The 15,160-nt window shown below is 36.1% G+C and overlaps 2 protein-coding genes across 3 annotated transcripts; one reads left to right on the top strand and one right to left on the bottom strand.

The window, feature by feature from the left end:
- The first annotated feature begins 1,984 nt into the window (after positions 1 to 1,984).
- LOC143537602 (tRNA nucleotidyltransferase cca2-like) lies at positions 1,985 to 4,116 on the top strand. The gene has a single exon (XM_077031338.1). The coding sequence runs from the start codon at positions 1,987 to 1,989 to the stop codon at positions 3,715 to 3,717; it is 1,731 nt and encodes a 576-aa protein (XP_076887453.1). The 5' UTR covers positions 1,985 to 1,986; the 3' UTR covers positions 3,718 to 4,116.
- Positions 4,117 to 4,568: 452 nt separating this feature from the next.
- On the bottom strand, positions 4,569 to 8,761 carry LOC143537601 (PI-PLC X domain-containing protein At5g67130-like). 2 transcript variants are annotated; one of them, XM_077031336.1, is made up of 7 exons: positions 8,653 to 8,761; positions 8,258 to 8,583; positions 7,846 to 8,149; positions 5,667 to 5,890; positions 5,499 to 5,585; positions 5,118 to 5,401; positions 4,569 to 5,042 (listed from the first exon to the last, which is right to left on the bottom strand). In XM_077031336.1, the coding sequence occupies exons 2-6, from the start codon at positions 8,336 to 8,338 to the stop codon at positions 5,219 to 5,221; spliced, it is 879 nt and encodes a 292-aa protein (XP_076887451.1). In that variant the 5' UTR covers positions 8,339 to 8,583; positions 8,653 to 8,761; the 3' UTR covers positions 4,569 to 5,042; positions 5,118 to 5,218. The 2 variants fall into 2 exon arrangements, with proteins under 2 accessions (XP_076887451.1, XP_076887452.1); XM_077031337.1 differs by lacking the exon at positions 8,653 to 8,761 and having other exon boundaries at positions 8,258 to 8,356; positions 8,446 to 8,593.
- Between the last annotated feature and the right edge of the window lie 6,399 nt (positions 8,762 to 15,160).

Raw genomic sequence — 15,160 nt, 5'->3', positions numbered from 1 at the left:
ATTGACTAAAAGTTTTGATTACTTGATAAACTAGGTATATTGACCAACACAACCGCAAACCTAGTGTACAAGGAAATTTTTTTATTAGTAAATATTTGCGTAATTTTTCTTTAGTAATTCTTATAATTTTAATATAAATTGTAATTTAATCTTTAATATATATAAACGAAAACATAAAAATCTTACGTGTCGTGATATGGTCGCTCCCCTTTTTTTAGAGTGTAACATCTCATTAAATTAAAAACTAATCTCACCAAATATTTAATATAAAAATCCTATAAAGTAGGGATATACTAAAAATTAATATATGATTTATGTAAAAATGGATATATATAATTTATAATTAAAAAACCAATTTTATTGTAAAATAAACGGATTTTTGGGTCTCATCAAACCAATATAGCTTTTAAACCGGGTTAAACATATCATTTATTTATGAAACAATTTATCATCAAACCATAAGTATATTATTAACTTTCATAAAATAAAAAAAATAAAATTTCAAAAAACAAATAATATAAAACAATCCCTAAGGCCAAACGTAGTGGGCGCTGAATTGGGCGACAAAAGGGCGCGAAGGGGCTAGAACACCCCCCCCCCCCTCCCACCGGCGACTTTAGGGCGGGGGCGGATTGTTAATGTTGCCTAAACTTGTGAGAAAATAATAATATTTTATTAATTTGACAGTTTGACAACGGTAAAAAATTTTTTTTAATTAAAGCAATATATTTATATATCTATATAAACATAAACCTTCTTCTCCATTTCATATCCTTATTCTCCATTTCACATCTATATAAACATACATCTTCTTCAAAAAATCTAGCAAAATGAATCCTACAAACAACCCGAACCAACTGAAACCCGAGGAACTCACCGCTATCATGACAGAAATGATCAAAAAACACGAAAAGCGTGTCGAATAATTCAACGATGCCATAAGAGAAACCAACAAACAACACGAAAAGATTGCCGCTATGTTGAAATTGCGAGAAATGAGTAAAGAATACGAATCTCTCAAAGCGGTCGGGTTACACGAAGAGGCCGCATTATTGCAACGACAACGAATTGAAAAAATGCGCGAATATTATGGATATTAGTATTTTTTTTAGTTATGTATTTTTTTAATTTTTAGTTATGTTTTTTGTATTTCTTTTTAATTTTAATGCATTTTTATTTAGTTATTTAAATAAATTGGTTTTTATTTAATTAGTTTAATTATAAAAAGAAAATAATAACAAAAGACATTGTGGGCCCAACTTGTAGCCTCTACGCTATTACGTCACAAAAACAAATTTCCACTCTTTGCTGAGCAGCTCTCCACTGCACATGGCCATCGCCTAATGGAAGATAAAAACTACTTAACAATATATAAGAGAATTGTGTTGTAAATTATATTTTGATTAAATTTTTCATCAATTATGGGTTATATATGTAGTGCTGTTGTAGTTAGGTTAAAAGGTAAAGAGAGGCTACTAATACTAACCGTCGTCTTGAGTTATCGGTTGCTCATCTCTTCCTTCTTCTATGTTACAGGTGAAACTATCTGCTTGTTTACTCGTAGATATTCGTTTCGATTGTCTAGCTACGTATTATCGCACAATTAGGGCTTTATTCTACAATAATATCTTCTTTCTTGTTGAATTTACATAATTAATTATACCTCAATACCAGCAACCATAATTTGTTTAAACCCTAAAGCTAGGTTTCATTTCGTAGTTTATTCAGCCTCTGTAGACAATTATATTATAATATTTTCCTTCCGGTAACATCATCGCTGTTACTTGTACAGATCAGTAGTATAATAAGTTTTATTTATTTATTTTGAACTACTAGTATATTTGTTTGAACATTAAATTGCAACAAGTAATTATATCATACTTGTCAATAGCGGTCGCTATAGTTACCCGCTATATGATGTTTACTGACTACAAAGCGTGTAAACTTTTAGTTTGATAAATGTATATTTATTTTACTTTCATAGGTATGATTAGTGAGAAAATAACACATCTAGGATGGTTTTATGGATCTTCTTTTACAGCAACCCTTACACGAAAGCCCCTTGTTCCCGCGCTTAAAACCACCGTCAAATTAAAGAACCCGAGAAGAACTCAGATCTTGTATCTGTGTTGCAGAACAATGCCAAACACAAACGGACCAACTTTATCATCAGCATCACGTCAACCAGTTATGGTTAAGGAAAACATTGATTTAACCGATAAAGAAAAGCAGATATTTGATCATCTTCGCCACGTTCTTTGCCACTTCAATCTTGAAACCAAGCTTCGTGTTGCTGGCGGCTGGGTTCGTGACAAGCTGTTAGGGAAGGAATGTTATGATATTGATATCGCTATTGATAATATGTTGGGACGGGAGTTTTGTGAAAAGGTGAATGAGTTTTTAGTGTCTAAAGGTGAACAAACGCAAGGGATTGGTGTTATTCAAAATAACCCGGATCAGTCTAAGCATTTGGAAACCGCAAGGATGCGTTTGTTTGATGTTTGGATTGATTTTGTGAACTTGAGATCTGAAGATTACTGTGAAAACAGTAGGATTCCGACAATGCAATTTGGAACCGCGGAACAAGATGCTTATAGAAGGGATTTGACGATTAACTCCTTGTTTTATAACATCAATACGTGCTCGGTTGAAGATTTGACTGGTAGAGGGTTGGATGATTTGAAATCTGGTAAAATCGTGACACCGTTACCACCAAAAGAGACGTTTTTGGATGACCCGTTGAGAGTCCTTAGATCCATTCGGTTTACTGCTCGGTTTGAGTTTGAAATGGTGGAAGAGTTGAAACTTGCAGCTGCAGACAATGATGTGAAATCTGCTATTTGTGATAAGATTAGTAGAGAACGTGTGGGTCACGAGGTTGATCTTATGGTAGGTGGGAACCAACCGGCCAAAGCAATGGCTTACATAACCAAGTTAGGGTTATTTTGGGTCGTGTTTACACCACCTGAAAATTCTAACCCGTTTATCTCAAACGAACACGATCGTGTATGTGTTGGTTCTATGGATTTAGCATGGAGACTTATGCATGAAACAAGATGTAGTGAAATCTTTAACGATGAACAAAGGAGGTTATATTTGTATGCGTCGTTGTTTCTACCATTTAGGAAAACTGTTTACTTGGATAATAAAAAGAAAATCGTACCCATAGTGAACTATATTATAAGAAATTCTCTTAAGTTGAAAGCAAGTGATGCTGATGATGTTATGAGGTTGCATGTGGTGGCTGAAAAGATCTCGTCTTTGATTCCGTTTATGTTATCTAGTGACGATACGCAAACTGGTGAAATCGGTTGGGAAACCGAGGTTATAGATGTTGATGTGTCATTGAAATTAAGAATCTTGTTAGGTTTGGTGGTTAGGGAAATTAAAGATTTATGGAGGGCTGCTTTGATGCTTTCCACTCTTTTGTATAACAATGGTTCTTCTGGCGAGGTTATTGAACGGGATTTGGAGAAAAGAAAACAAGTGTTTAGAGTGGTTGAGGAAGAGATTTTGAAATTAGGGTTGGATAAAGTGTGGGAAATGAAACCTTTGACTAATGGGAAGGAAATAATGAGGGTTTTGGAGCTTGAAAAAGGAGGTCCGGTTGTTAGCGAATGGCAACGGAAGTTGATACAATGGCAGCTTGCTTATCCGTCTGGATCTGTTGAGGAATGCATTGATTGGATGACACAGTTGAAGCGTGCTAAAACATAACACGACTTAAAATACCATCTTGTAGTGTTCTTGATGGTGAGTAGATTGTTAGCTACTTGCTTTTGTTTAGAACTTAATTTCCATCATTAAAAATCATTGAATCATAGATCATTGTACTGTTATTGCTTGGATTTATCTTCAAAGTTTTGAATGGAATTGAAAATATAGTGCAATGATTTGTGTAAGTTTGCAGTTATGATATGGGTCAGTGGATCAATTATGATAGGTGTCAAAAGTGAACCAGAACTCTGGGTGGCAATCTGGACCCATTCCAGTGTTTTTAAAACCAGATCGTACGAAGCGTGAACCGATGGTGTTACCGCTCCGGTTTTGTCACTTAAAACCGTTTGTCTAATAACAGGACGAGTATGTTTTTGTCACTTAAACCGCTCGTCTTTGTCACTTAAACTGCTCGTCTAACAGCCTGACGGTTTTTATCTGAACAAGAAATTTGGATATTGTTGGAGTTGGAAGGTTCTAAAATTGGTTTCCATGGGATTGAACTCAGGAACAGTTGAATAAAATCATTTAAATTTACTAAATTAGTTATTACGACATCAGGTTTATACATCCAGTCCAACCGATCCGACTAATGGACCAGTAAAACCGTTGGTTGGATGTCTGGTTCAATTTAGAAAACATTGTCCATTTCTCAAAGAAATGGTTGATTTGGGTAGAAAAAATAATTCGCAAATGAGTTCATTTGGGTCAGTTCACGTTATTACTCAATTTAGGTCTATTAAAATTAATCAACAAGTCGATACAGCAGGTATATTAAACATGTTAACTTAAAAAGGGGTTAGGATCCCTCACGAGTCACGACTAGTGTTTGTCTCCACCAGATGTCACCGATGGCATTACCGCATGAAACCACCACAACCACAATGACGCTTACACCACCAATACCTCCACGGTCGCTACTAGCCACCGCAAAAATTATGGCGGGTGAACCTATTTTTATGCCTTTTTTTTTCTTCCTAAACTGGCTCATTTTAGCCTGGCTTCATTTTGCCTACAACTCGTTTTGACCGGAAGCAAATTGATACTTATTTAAAATGATCCGTTTTGACATGAACTCATTTTGGTTGAAACTCGTATCTACCCAAATCCGTTCAGATCCGTCACTAGAACCCGTTTGAACGCCCAGCTTTCCGATCTAAAATATCACCAGTTTTCTGTGGCCTAAACTATAAGTATCATCTCTAATCAAATATATAGATCACCAAATTCTACAAACTTTAGAGCAAGAAAGGGGGGATACAAGATAACTAGGCCACCTCCTAAATGCAACATCCTGATTTCTTCTGCTTTTTTGACCAAAAAACCTGGGGATCATTAAAATGCATCTTAGTATATAATCTATAATGCCATGAAGATATATATGATAATACAAAACATACCTGAAACTGTAGCGGGTCATATTCTTTAATTCAACTGAATGCCTGACCTTTAATCATGTAAAGTAGCCATGAAGTATACTTACTCCAAATATACATCTATTTCAAATAAAATACCAACAATGTAAATAAAAATAAAATCCGTAAACGACCACGAGACTTGAAAGATTTATTCGCGAAGCAGAAGCTGCCAGTTGCACGTTTCCCGAGAAACTCCCAGAAGGACCTGTTGGTGACGTGGAATTACGGATCTCATTGTTTCTGCATACTCCAAAAGGTGCCCCAGCCTGCAAAAAGTCCAAAGTCAATCAAGTCAACACATGTTAGGAAAATATAAATGTAACTAACTCAAAGTCAACAAAAGTCAACACACTAATAACGAACCTGACACGCAGTAACCGAAACACACCCGCATAACGTATGACCATTCATTCTATCCAAAGCATCAAAAACTCCTCCTCCATCACTCCTCTACAAATTTCACCAAGTTAAGAATATTATGCTAAGACAATAATTTACTATTTTACCCCTGGATTTTATAAGTGTGAATACCATGTAGAAGTTGACAGCTAAGAAGTTGGGCATGGTATTCCCAGCTGACTTGTAACACGTGGCAACCATATTCATCAACGGAGCTGAATTTTCCTTGCAAGCTTCGGCCTGTACCGGCATTGTTGGGAAGTAGTTTTGAAGGAAAAGAGATGCGGCTTTTGAAGTAAGCGGTTTTGATTCTTTTCGATTCGGGCAAGAGCCTTGTTTTACTCCCGGGTCCCCAGCTGACAGGCGGTTACATTTAAGTTTTTTATGACTGACAAAACACAAATAATATACACAATAATTGCTACTAGGGGTCTGCATAGGTTGGTTTAATGGCCAAAACTGTACCAATAACCGAAATATAGGTTTTTGAAAACCATCGGCCCAACATATTGAATTTGGGCGCCTAAACATGTTTGTTAATTAGTGGGTAAATGGTTATTAAACATTTGAGCCTAAAATTTTTGGTTACACAGTTATTTTTTTTTGACAGAATTACAAATTTTGTCCTTTAAAAAAAGCCAAATTACGGTTCGTGTCATTTTTTTAGTTTCTTTGCAGACGGTGTACTTTAAACATTTTTTTTATAACACGTTATGTCCTTTACGCTAACTGGGTTAGAAAAACTAAGTTAAATACCCTCACGTGAGGCGCATGTGAGGGCATTTTTGTCTTTTCGTCTATACATAATAAAAAAATATAAAACTATTTCTCTCTCTTCTATCAAACTCTACTCTCTCTCTCTCCCTGCTTCTCTTTCTTTCTTAATCACCCACCACCACCACCAACTCACCACCACCAACCACCCCCACACCTGCCCCCATCCAACCTCCGGCAACCACTACCGGAATCAAGATCTAGAGCTCGCCGGAAAATCAAGAACTTCGAGCTTAAAGAATCAGATCTGGAGCTTAAAACCAATAATTGATTAAAAAAAATCCCAAAATAGAAAAACCCAAAACTAAAAAAACCCAGATTTACATTATTCCCAAAAAAGATTCAAATTTCAAGGGTGTAACCATTGAATCCTTCATTCAAAAAACCCAGATTTACATTTTTCCTAAGAAGTCAAAATTGAAGACTGTAACCACTGAATCCTTCAAGGGTGTTTTTAATTTCAATTTTTTAAACAAAAAAAACCCACACCCACACAAAAAAACCCCCCAAATTCCACCCCAAAAAACCCTAATTCAAAAACCCACAAAAATTAATCAAATTAACGTAAAACCCAGAAACCAAACCTCACGAATCGTAGCCAATCGCCTTGTTTCCTACTTCAATTCGACCCAGTTGAGCTTGAACCCGTTCCCTAACCTCCAATTTCTTCTTCTCAATCTCTTCTTCTTTCGCCTTGAAAGTAGACAAAGCAGACCTAGACATCTCTTCATCTTCCTTGGTAATCAACCCGTTAAAGCTCAAGCTGCCGGAGATTTGACCGACTTGCATCAAGGTCTGCAGTTGCTCGCTTGATTGCCCCAGATCTATTAAGAATCAGATCCACTACCGGAATCAAGATCTGGAGCTCGCCGGAAAATCAAGATCTCCTGCTCGCCGATAGTGGTTGCCGGAGGTTGAATGGGGGCAGGTGTGGGGTGGCTGGTGGTGGTGAGTTGATGGTGGTGGTGGGTGATTAAGAGAGAAAGAGAAGTAGGGAGAGAGAGAGTAGAGTTTGATAGAAGAGAGAGAAAGAGTTTTATATTTTTTTATTATGTATAGACGAAAAGACAAAAATGCCCTCACATGCGCCTCACGTGAGAGTATTTAACTGAGTTTTTCTAACCCAGTTAGCGTAAAGGACATAACGTGTAGAAAAATATATTTAAAGTACACCGCCTGCAAAGAAACTAAAAAAAGGATACGAACCGTAATTTGGCTTTTTTTTAAAGGACAAAATTTGTAATTTTGTCTTTTTTTTTAAATTAGTTAACATTCAAATATAAAAATTATAATCCATAAATCTAATAACAAAACTTGTTTTTTAGGTTTTAACAGGTTTAGTTTGGTTTTTGATACACACTAAACCCTAACCAAACCGTAAATTCGGTTATTGAAAACACATAAAACCAAACCGTCGCTTTTGGACTAGGTTCGATTATTTCAGTTTTTCAGTCACGAGTCAGTTATTTCGGTTTTATACACACCTCTCATCTCTACCTCTACAAAGACTGGTTGACAAGTAATACGTGTAACTTACGTTCATTTTCCACCATGTATCTCCATTGATACGCGATACCTTCAGTAGCTTCCTTTGAAGAATCAGAAGTGAAGACCAGTAACCTGTGATTATCTTGTGCCATATTAGTCACAGTTGGCCAGTCCTCACCCTTTTTAGGCATCCTGGAAACCGGAAACCAGTACTTGTCCAAACCGGCATCCGTGAATAGTTTAGTCAACCCTTTAGGCGTATGCACGTAATCCTCGATTATAATCTTGACAATCTCACTTGGATTTGAACTTAAGAACGCCTCCACTTCCCTCAATGTGTTAATTGCAGGTTGCTAAACAAAACATACAAGTATTAAGCAGGTTGTTAATCACAAGTTTGACATGCAGTTTTGACTTTGTGGTCAAACATAAGTTACAAATAGGGGTGAAAAAATGCTTACGAAGGCGGTGATGTTGTAACACTGGCCATGGAAGGAGTGACAAAGCCAGATATCGTTCTCAAAGTCATACATATCCAACATTAATCCTCTAACACCATTCTAAACACCACTTCAACACAAACAGATTCAAATTTCAAACACATTTTCAACAATAACAAAAATTATAATTGGATAAAATATATATGTACTCTTAGTTGGTTGGTGACAGAGTCTTCTTGATTGTAAAATGTGATCCTCTGAGGACCTGATAACAGAGGAGCATCCAAAATTGAAAATGCGTTGTGTGTTACAAGCCACGTGTACTTGTTGAATGGCAGCCCATTGATCTGTGACCAGATTAAAGTTAAAAACTGTATTTTGATCAACCCAGTGTGAATAAAATTAGTAAGACTTACAAAGGCAGTGGGGATATTAGCTTGGCCTCTAATGCATTTATACCCAGTTGAGGGCAATTGCCGCAGTAGAGGCCAGGTGCACAATCAGTGGCGGCAGAGCATGATTGCAACGTCTGTTTGGCGGTTAATTCAGTTACAAATCGTATATAAAAAACAGATGGGAAGCTGAATAAATGTATAGAGATTGAGAAACCTGGCAATCGCCTGAGACTAACAGAAGAAGAAGAAGAAGTAATGGTTTCTTCATGTTCTGCAAAACCAGAAAACTTAAAAGAAAATGGGTGGGGATTAATTAAATTAAAGAGAGAAAAAGCAAAAGTTGCTTTATTTTAGGAATTGGAATTTGGAGGAAAGAAGAAGAAGGCTTGGTACAAGGGAAAGTTATGAGGTTCCCACCCTCCATAAGTGTTTGTTTTTGTGTGTTATGTGGTCATAGTTCCACACACATTAGTGTATGTGTGGAGTGGAGGGTAGCTAGGGAAGGGAAAGATGGATGACAATGGTGGACTGATTGTTGTTTGTTTTAATTATTAAATGCATGCATGTTCGCATGTCTTGGAAATAGGTAACCAGGAACCATTTATTTTTATATAGGTGAAGGCAGTTTATATAATTCATCAAATTATACGAAAATTCTCATATCATGTGTAGTTATAAAATCTCAGTGTTATGTGTCACGTGACGCCCAGTCAGAGTTATGATTTTTTACAAAAACATGGTGTAGTCATAAAGCCCCAACCCCATACGTTATGCGTCACGTGACTCTCAGTCACTATTAATTGTTTTTGTTTTTTTAAGTAATAATTCATTTAAATAATTAAATATAAAATTAAAAAACTACATTAAAATTAAAAAAATACATTAAACTCACAAATAAAAACAAAATTAAAATAAAAAAAATTACATTAAATTAAGAAAATACAACAATAAATAATAATAATAATAAGACTACATGTACTTTTCAAAAACTTTCGCTTGCCGAATTGCTTTTAGAGATTGGACTCTCGGGTTGTCTTTGGATAACTCCTTTGTTAAAACCTCGATGTCGGTCCAATTCATTCCTTTTAAATACTTCGACGCATCCAAATTTACTTGAAGACGTTTAGCTCCAAGTTCTTGTATATCTTTGAGTCGAATGTTCATTTATTTGAAATGACTTTCCATTTCAGCATTCGAACCCGTTGCCGACGACGAAGCGACCCCTTTCCCCTTTCCCTTTCCCTTTCCCTTTCCTTTTCCCTTTCCATTGCTTCTTCTACCCCCTGATCGAGGCATCTCGGTAATATCCGCATAAGGATTCCCGGCTTCATTATCGCTTAGGTTGAAGTTTCGAGCGTCGGAACAAGGAGTTTCTGGATCAACCGAAGACGATGTTTTAGACATTTTTTTAGGCGGACCACTTTCGGTGTTGGCCTCCATAACGGGGCCCCATTTCGAGTGGTACTCTGTCAACGCTCTTTCCATGATTTCCGCGTCAGAGACACTGCTACTCCACGTTCAAGTCATCCGAGAGTGAACCGTATGGAAAACCGTGCATTTGATGTTGATACCGTTCCATTTCAACCGTAAGGAATTTTTTTCCCGACGCGAGTCCCCGCCAAGTTCGTGGAACAACTCTTTAATTTTGTGCCAATATACGCCCGTTTGTTGATCGTTCGCTAAAAAAAATAAAAAACATTACAAGTTCAATGTTTGTTCTAAGAAATTTAAAAAATATATATACTTTTTATAAACTTACCGCACTCGGCATCTTCCGATATCGCGCACCAAGCACGAGCACATAGTTCGCACTCGTCGATACTCCACGGTATAGTGTTCTTTTTAGCCTGAGGTTCGTCGGCGGGTTTCTTTGCGTGTTTTCTCGGACGTCCGCGTTGGCTCAAAACGCTGCGAGTATCCGGGACGGGTTGTGGCTCCTGGTTTATTTGTGTCTCCGGCACTGTCTCGTCATCGGGTTGGGAACCCGAACCGGCAAAAATGTTTTGTGGTTTGGTTTAGGAAACCGAGCACCGTATTTGGGATAGGGGCTCCAGAACTTAGATGTTGCATGTACGCGGCCATATGCGCTTCGAACGGATACGAAGATTGAGGGACGGGGATGGTTGGCATCGGGACGGTAGATGGGTTCGTTTGTGGATTTTGGTTGTTTGCGTTGCCTTGACGGACATATTGACCGAAACCGAGAACATTTTGGTTGTTAAACGGAAACATTTTGGTAGTATTAGAATTGTGTAAAAAATATTTGATAGAGAAGTAGTAGAAAGAATTGTGTAAAAAAATGAGGTGTGGATTTGTTTTTATAGTATATTTGTGTTAATATTTAAAAAAGTTTTTTTATTCCAACAGCTATATATCCAATGGATATATTTTTGAAACTTGTGACATATCTCACGTTATTATCAAAACGCCGGACAAAAAAATATACCCAAAACGCCCGGGGGGTGCTCCCGACGTTATAGGGCAAAACGCCGTGGATAAATCTCCACTACGGTCGGTCTCATATTGACCATTTATACATATATATATATATATAGAGAGAGAGAGAGAGAGAGAGAGAGAGTAATGGCACTATAGATTCGGACTGGAGCGACATGTTGGTAACGTTTCAACGAGATTTATCCGCCATATAACTGACACGTGTAAATTAACTGACAAGATCGAACTAAAAGTTGAAAATGTAGAAGGAGCCATCCAAAATTTTCCATTAAACATTCAGCTCAAAAGTAGTAAAATTAAACAAGAAAAACAACAAATTACAACATTAAAATTAAAATTCCATCAGTTGATTTCCACACTTATTAACTAATAGTAAATTAGTTAATCACAATTATTTATATTAAACATGTCGGATTTGACATAATTAAGATTTAAGTTAAGAAGGCATGGTCCACCTGAATAGTTATTGGAGAAAGACGTCGGTGTGGACGGAATCTGATTAATTTCAATCAGTGTGGACGGGATTCCAACTTCATAAACTTATAAGAACAAAATATATGAATCTCGTCTTCTTTGAACATATTCTTTTCAAATGCGTCTTGGCAGACGGATTTGTACAGACTAGGTAGAAAACCGAAAAAGAAAAAACAGTTGGGGGAAGACTGCTTTTAAGCTGAACATTTAATGGAAAATTTTGGATGGTTCCCTCTACATTTTCAACTTTTTGTTCGGTATTGTCAGTTACTTTACGCGTGTCAGTTTATAATTGACGGATGAATCTCGTTGGAACGATATCCAAAGTGTCGTCTCAGTCTAAATTTCTAGTGACATTTTGGGAATATTAAGATTTGTGGGCCATTTTTTTTCTTTCTAAAAAGGTCAATTTTAGGAATCCTCCCATAAATTAGACTATATGGATTGAGCCCCTATAAGGGTGTTTTGCGTCAAATCATATAGTTGTTTTACAATAAACTGGTGTAGTTGATAGAGCCTTTTCAAATAATTACCTTATCTACCAATACTATTAAATCAATTGAGTTTGTGTCTATATGCCCTCTTGCTATTGGTCTAATACTAATATTTTCATTTATATCAACAACTTTTCTATTTTTCATGACAATAAAATAATTATAAAAGAAAATAAATTTTTAAACAACCCAATTAATTAGATTAGAGGCTTATATTGTGTAGTAATTAATTATATTCTCTTTTTTATAATTCCAATTCCCATTAAAGCATTAATATCTTTAACTTTATAAATTCAAACTTTACGTTTAAACTTTTGTAATCCTTCATTCTGATAGTTAGAAAGTAAAAGGTATGTCGTTTTTGTTACTGATGTTATGTTAGGTAATATGTTAACTAATTATATGATCGTAAACATAAAAGTTTCTGACGTAAACATAAAAGTTTCCGACAATCAAATTTCGTTTGTAAGTTCTTTCAAATCTATTTTCTAATGTTTTTATATGTAAATTCATTGCTCATAATCATATATCTACTATTCTTATTTCTTTAACATTAAACATTTTAAATGTCTTGTAGATGGATTATCATGCCTTTTATATCTTTTATGATTCGTCTTTAGAACTAACGGCACTTCAAACATCTTTCGTGATATACTATATTATTATTATCCAAAATTAAAACACAAGTATTGGTCAAGTTAATATTATTTTTGCATGATTTATTTTAACTAATAGGCATTACCCTATGATACATGTCTTCAAATATTTCCATATACATCTCATGTTCATTGTGTTCTAATTGAACGTCCATGGGATGAATGGTTGTTGAAGTTCAACTAGTTGAAGGTAATTTTGTTTTCATATTCGGTTGGGAGCTACTAATTAAGGATGCATGCTCTTAATTTGGTGACTATTTGGTATTTATACCAATGAAACAAAATCGATTGAACTTTATATGTGTGCAAACCACGTATGGATTTTCGGGTTTTTGACTCATTTGTTGACTACCCTACTTTAAACTATATGGTTAGTATACTTTTTAATAAATGCTATATTTTTATTATATTTCTAAATTATTATTCGATTTCTATTAATTTTGTTAAATTATTTCTTGATAATAACTAGCCATTGAGCGATGATCAACTAAAGACATATTATACCTTAAACTAAGATCACAAATGGGTTTTAACTACTGTTGATGGAATGTTATGGGATGTCATGTTATGTAAGGCCCCGTTATCGGTATCTCACATTTGGACGTTGGATTTACCATAAACGTAGTTCTAAATATCAGAGTTAATAAAAACTTTCGCGGAATAATAAAACTTCAACCATAACATTTTACATAACCATCAAATCATGTCTTATAAAACATTCGTAGTCAATTAAAACAAAACATAGTCTTTAAAACATCACAACATTTCTCCGAGATGCCAGTATCTTCGATTCCATGCCATGTGTCTTCAGTCACGTGAGCTGCCTCAACCTATTTGCATGCGTGCATACTGAAAGTCAGTTACGCTGAGTGAGTTCTGGTTAATCACATAACTTACTTTTCATACACATATACGTGCCCGAAGGTACGCATTACATACATATCATGTTCAGCATTCCTCCATACACATTCATATCTAACCATACATTGTAAAGGGCGTTTCACCCTGCATACCTCAGATATTATTAGGGTCCGGTACCCTCCAACCTCGGATATTATTAGGGTTCGGTCACCATTCATCCTCGGATATTTTTAGGGTCCGGTACCCTTCATACTCGGATATTATTAGGGTCCGGTACCCTTCATCCTCGGATATTATTAGGGTCCGGTACCCTTTCTTCCCTAGCTTCATACTATACCTGCTTTTAAATACTTTTCCTGACAATACGTGCAATCTCCGAAGAGCGTTCACGTACCATTAACATATCATATGTACATTATGCATACATCATATATATTCATACTTGCATCTTATCTTGACAATACGTGCAATCTCCGAAGAGCGTTCACGTACCATTAACATATCATACGTACATTATGCATACATCATATATATTCATACTTGCATTTTATCTTACATCATACATGGCAATCACATCTTTAGCTACCACCTGACGGTAAATGCAATATCCGAAGATCGTTCGCGCACCGTCAAGCAATCATCATACATAAATCATACAAGGCATACACTTACCACTTAAGGTAAGTGTATTAACTATCACATCGAGTATGCACACAGCCCCGAAAACATAACAAGGAAGTGGGGCTAGAAACTCACTTCAATGCGGTTGTGTTCATCGTTCACGGTTATTCCCTTCTTGGGCTGTGCACGACTAACTGTATAATAATTATACGTTTCAGTAAACTATCACTACACATATCGTCTTTCTAGTTTAATTATTACCCTAAACGAACAGGGGTCCGGGGGCAGCACCCCTGGCAGCGGGGTTCTAGGGGCGGCAACCCCTAGAGGGGTCCATGAGGCAGAGCCCCTGGCTGGGGTTAAGCTGTGGAAATCAGTGTGGAAATATAAATAATTGTGATTAACTAATTTACTATTAGTTAATAAATGTGGAAATCAACTGATGGAATTTTAATTTTAATGTTGTAATTTGTTGTTTCTCTTGTTTAATTTTACTACTTTTGAGCTGAATGTTTAATGGAAAATTTTGGATGGCTCATTCTACATTTTCAACTTTTAGTTCGATCTTGTCAGTTAATTTACACGTGTCAGTTTATAACTGGCGGATAAATCTCGTTGAAATTTTATTTTCATTAACAGTCTTAACACATTTTTCATTAGGATTTTGAATCATTAAATAATTTGCTACATAAAATCCATGGGCTTCTTTGTAATTAAATCATTCTTTTCTAAGTCCAGGGACCATTCTGTCATTCTTTCAAAGTTCTGATTCGTCACTCAGTCCTTAACGAATGGGAATTCATAACGAATTACCCATTATAGCGAATCTGCCTTTGTAACGAATCGGGCATCTTAACGAACTGGTCCCTTTAGCGAATTGAACCTTAACGAACTGGTCTGGTCCACGAATGAACCCTATAATGAATGGGGTTCATTCGTCCCTCCCTTAACGAATGGCCTTAGCGA

This window comes from Bidens hawaiensis, unplaced genomic scaffold, assembly GCF_021521415.1.
Source record: "Bidens hawaiensis isolate Kalapana, Puna unplaced genomic scaffold, B.hawaiensis_p1.1 tig00011233_1, whole genome shotgun sequence".
NCBI classification, from domain to species: Eukaryota; Viridiplantae; Streptophyta; class Magnoliopsida; order Asterales; family Asteraceae; genus Bidens; species Bidens hawaiensis.
This window is presented reverse-complemented; position numbering and strand designations above follow the sequence as displayed.

Coding starts and splice junctions, on each gene's coding strand:
- LOC143537601 (XM_077031336.1), bottom strand. CDS start 8,338: ATGTTGGATATGTATGACTTTGAGAACGATATCTGGCTTTGTCACTCC. Junction 5,891..7,845: donor ATACATGGTGGAAAATGAAC/GTAAGTTACACG, acceptor ACCGCCTGTCAG/CTGGGGACCCGGGAGTAAAA. Junction 5,586..5,666: donor TAGCTGTCAACTTCTACATG/GTATTCACACTT, acceptor TGAAATTTGTAG/AGGAGTGATGGAGGAGGAGT.
- LOC143537602 (XM_077031338.1), top strand. CDS start 1,987: ATGATTAGTGAGAAAATAACACATCTAGGATGGTTTTATGGATCTTCT.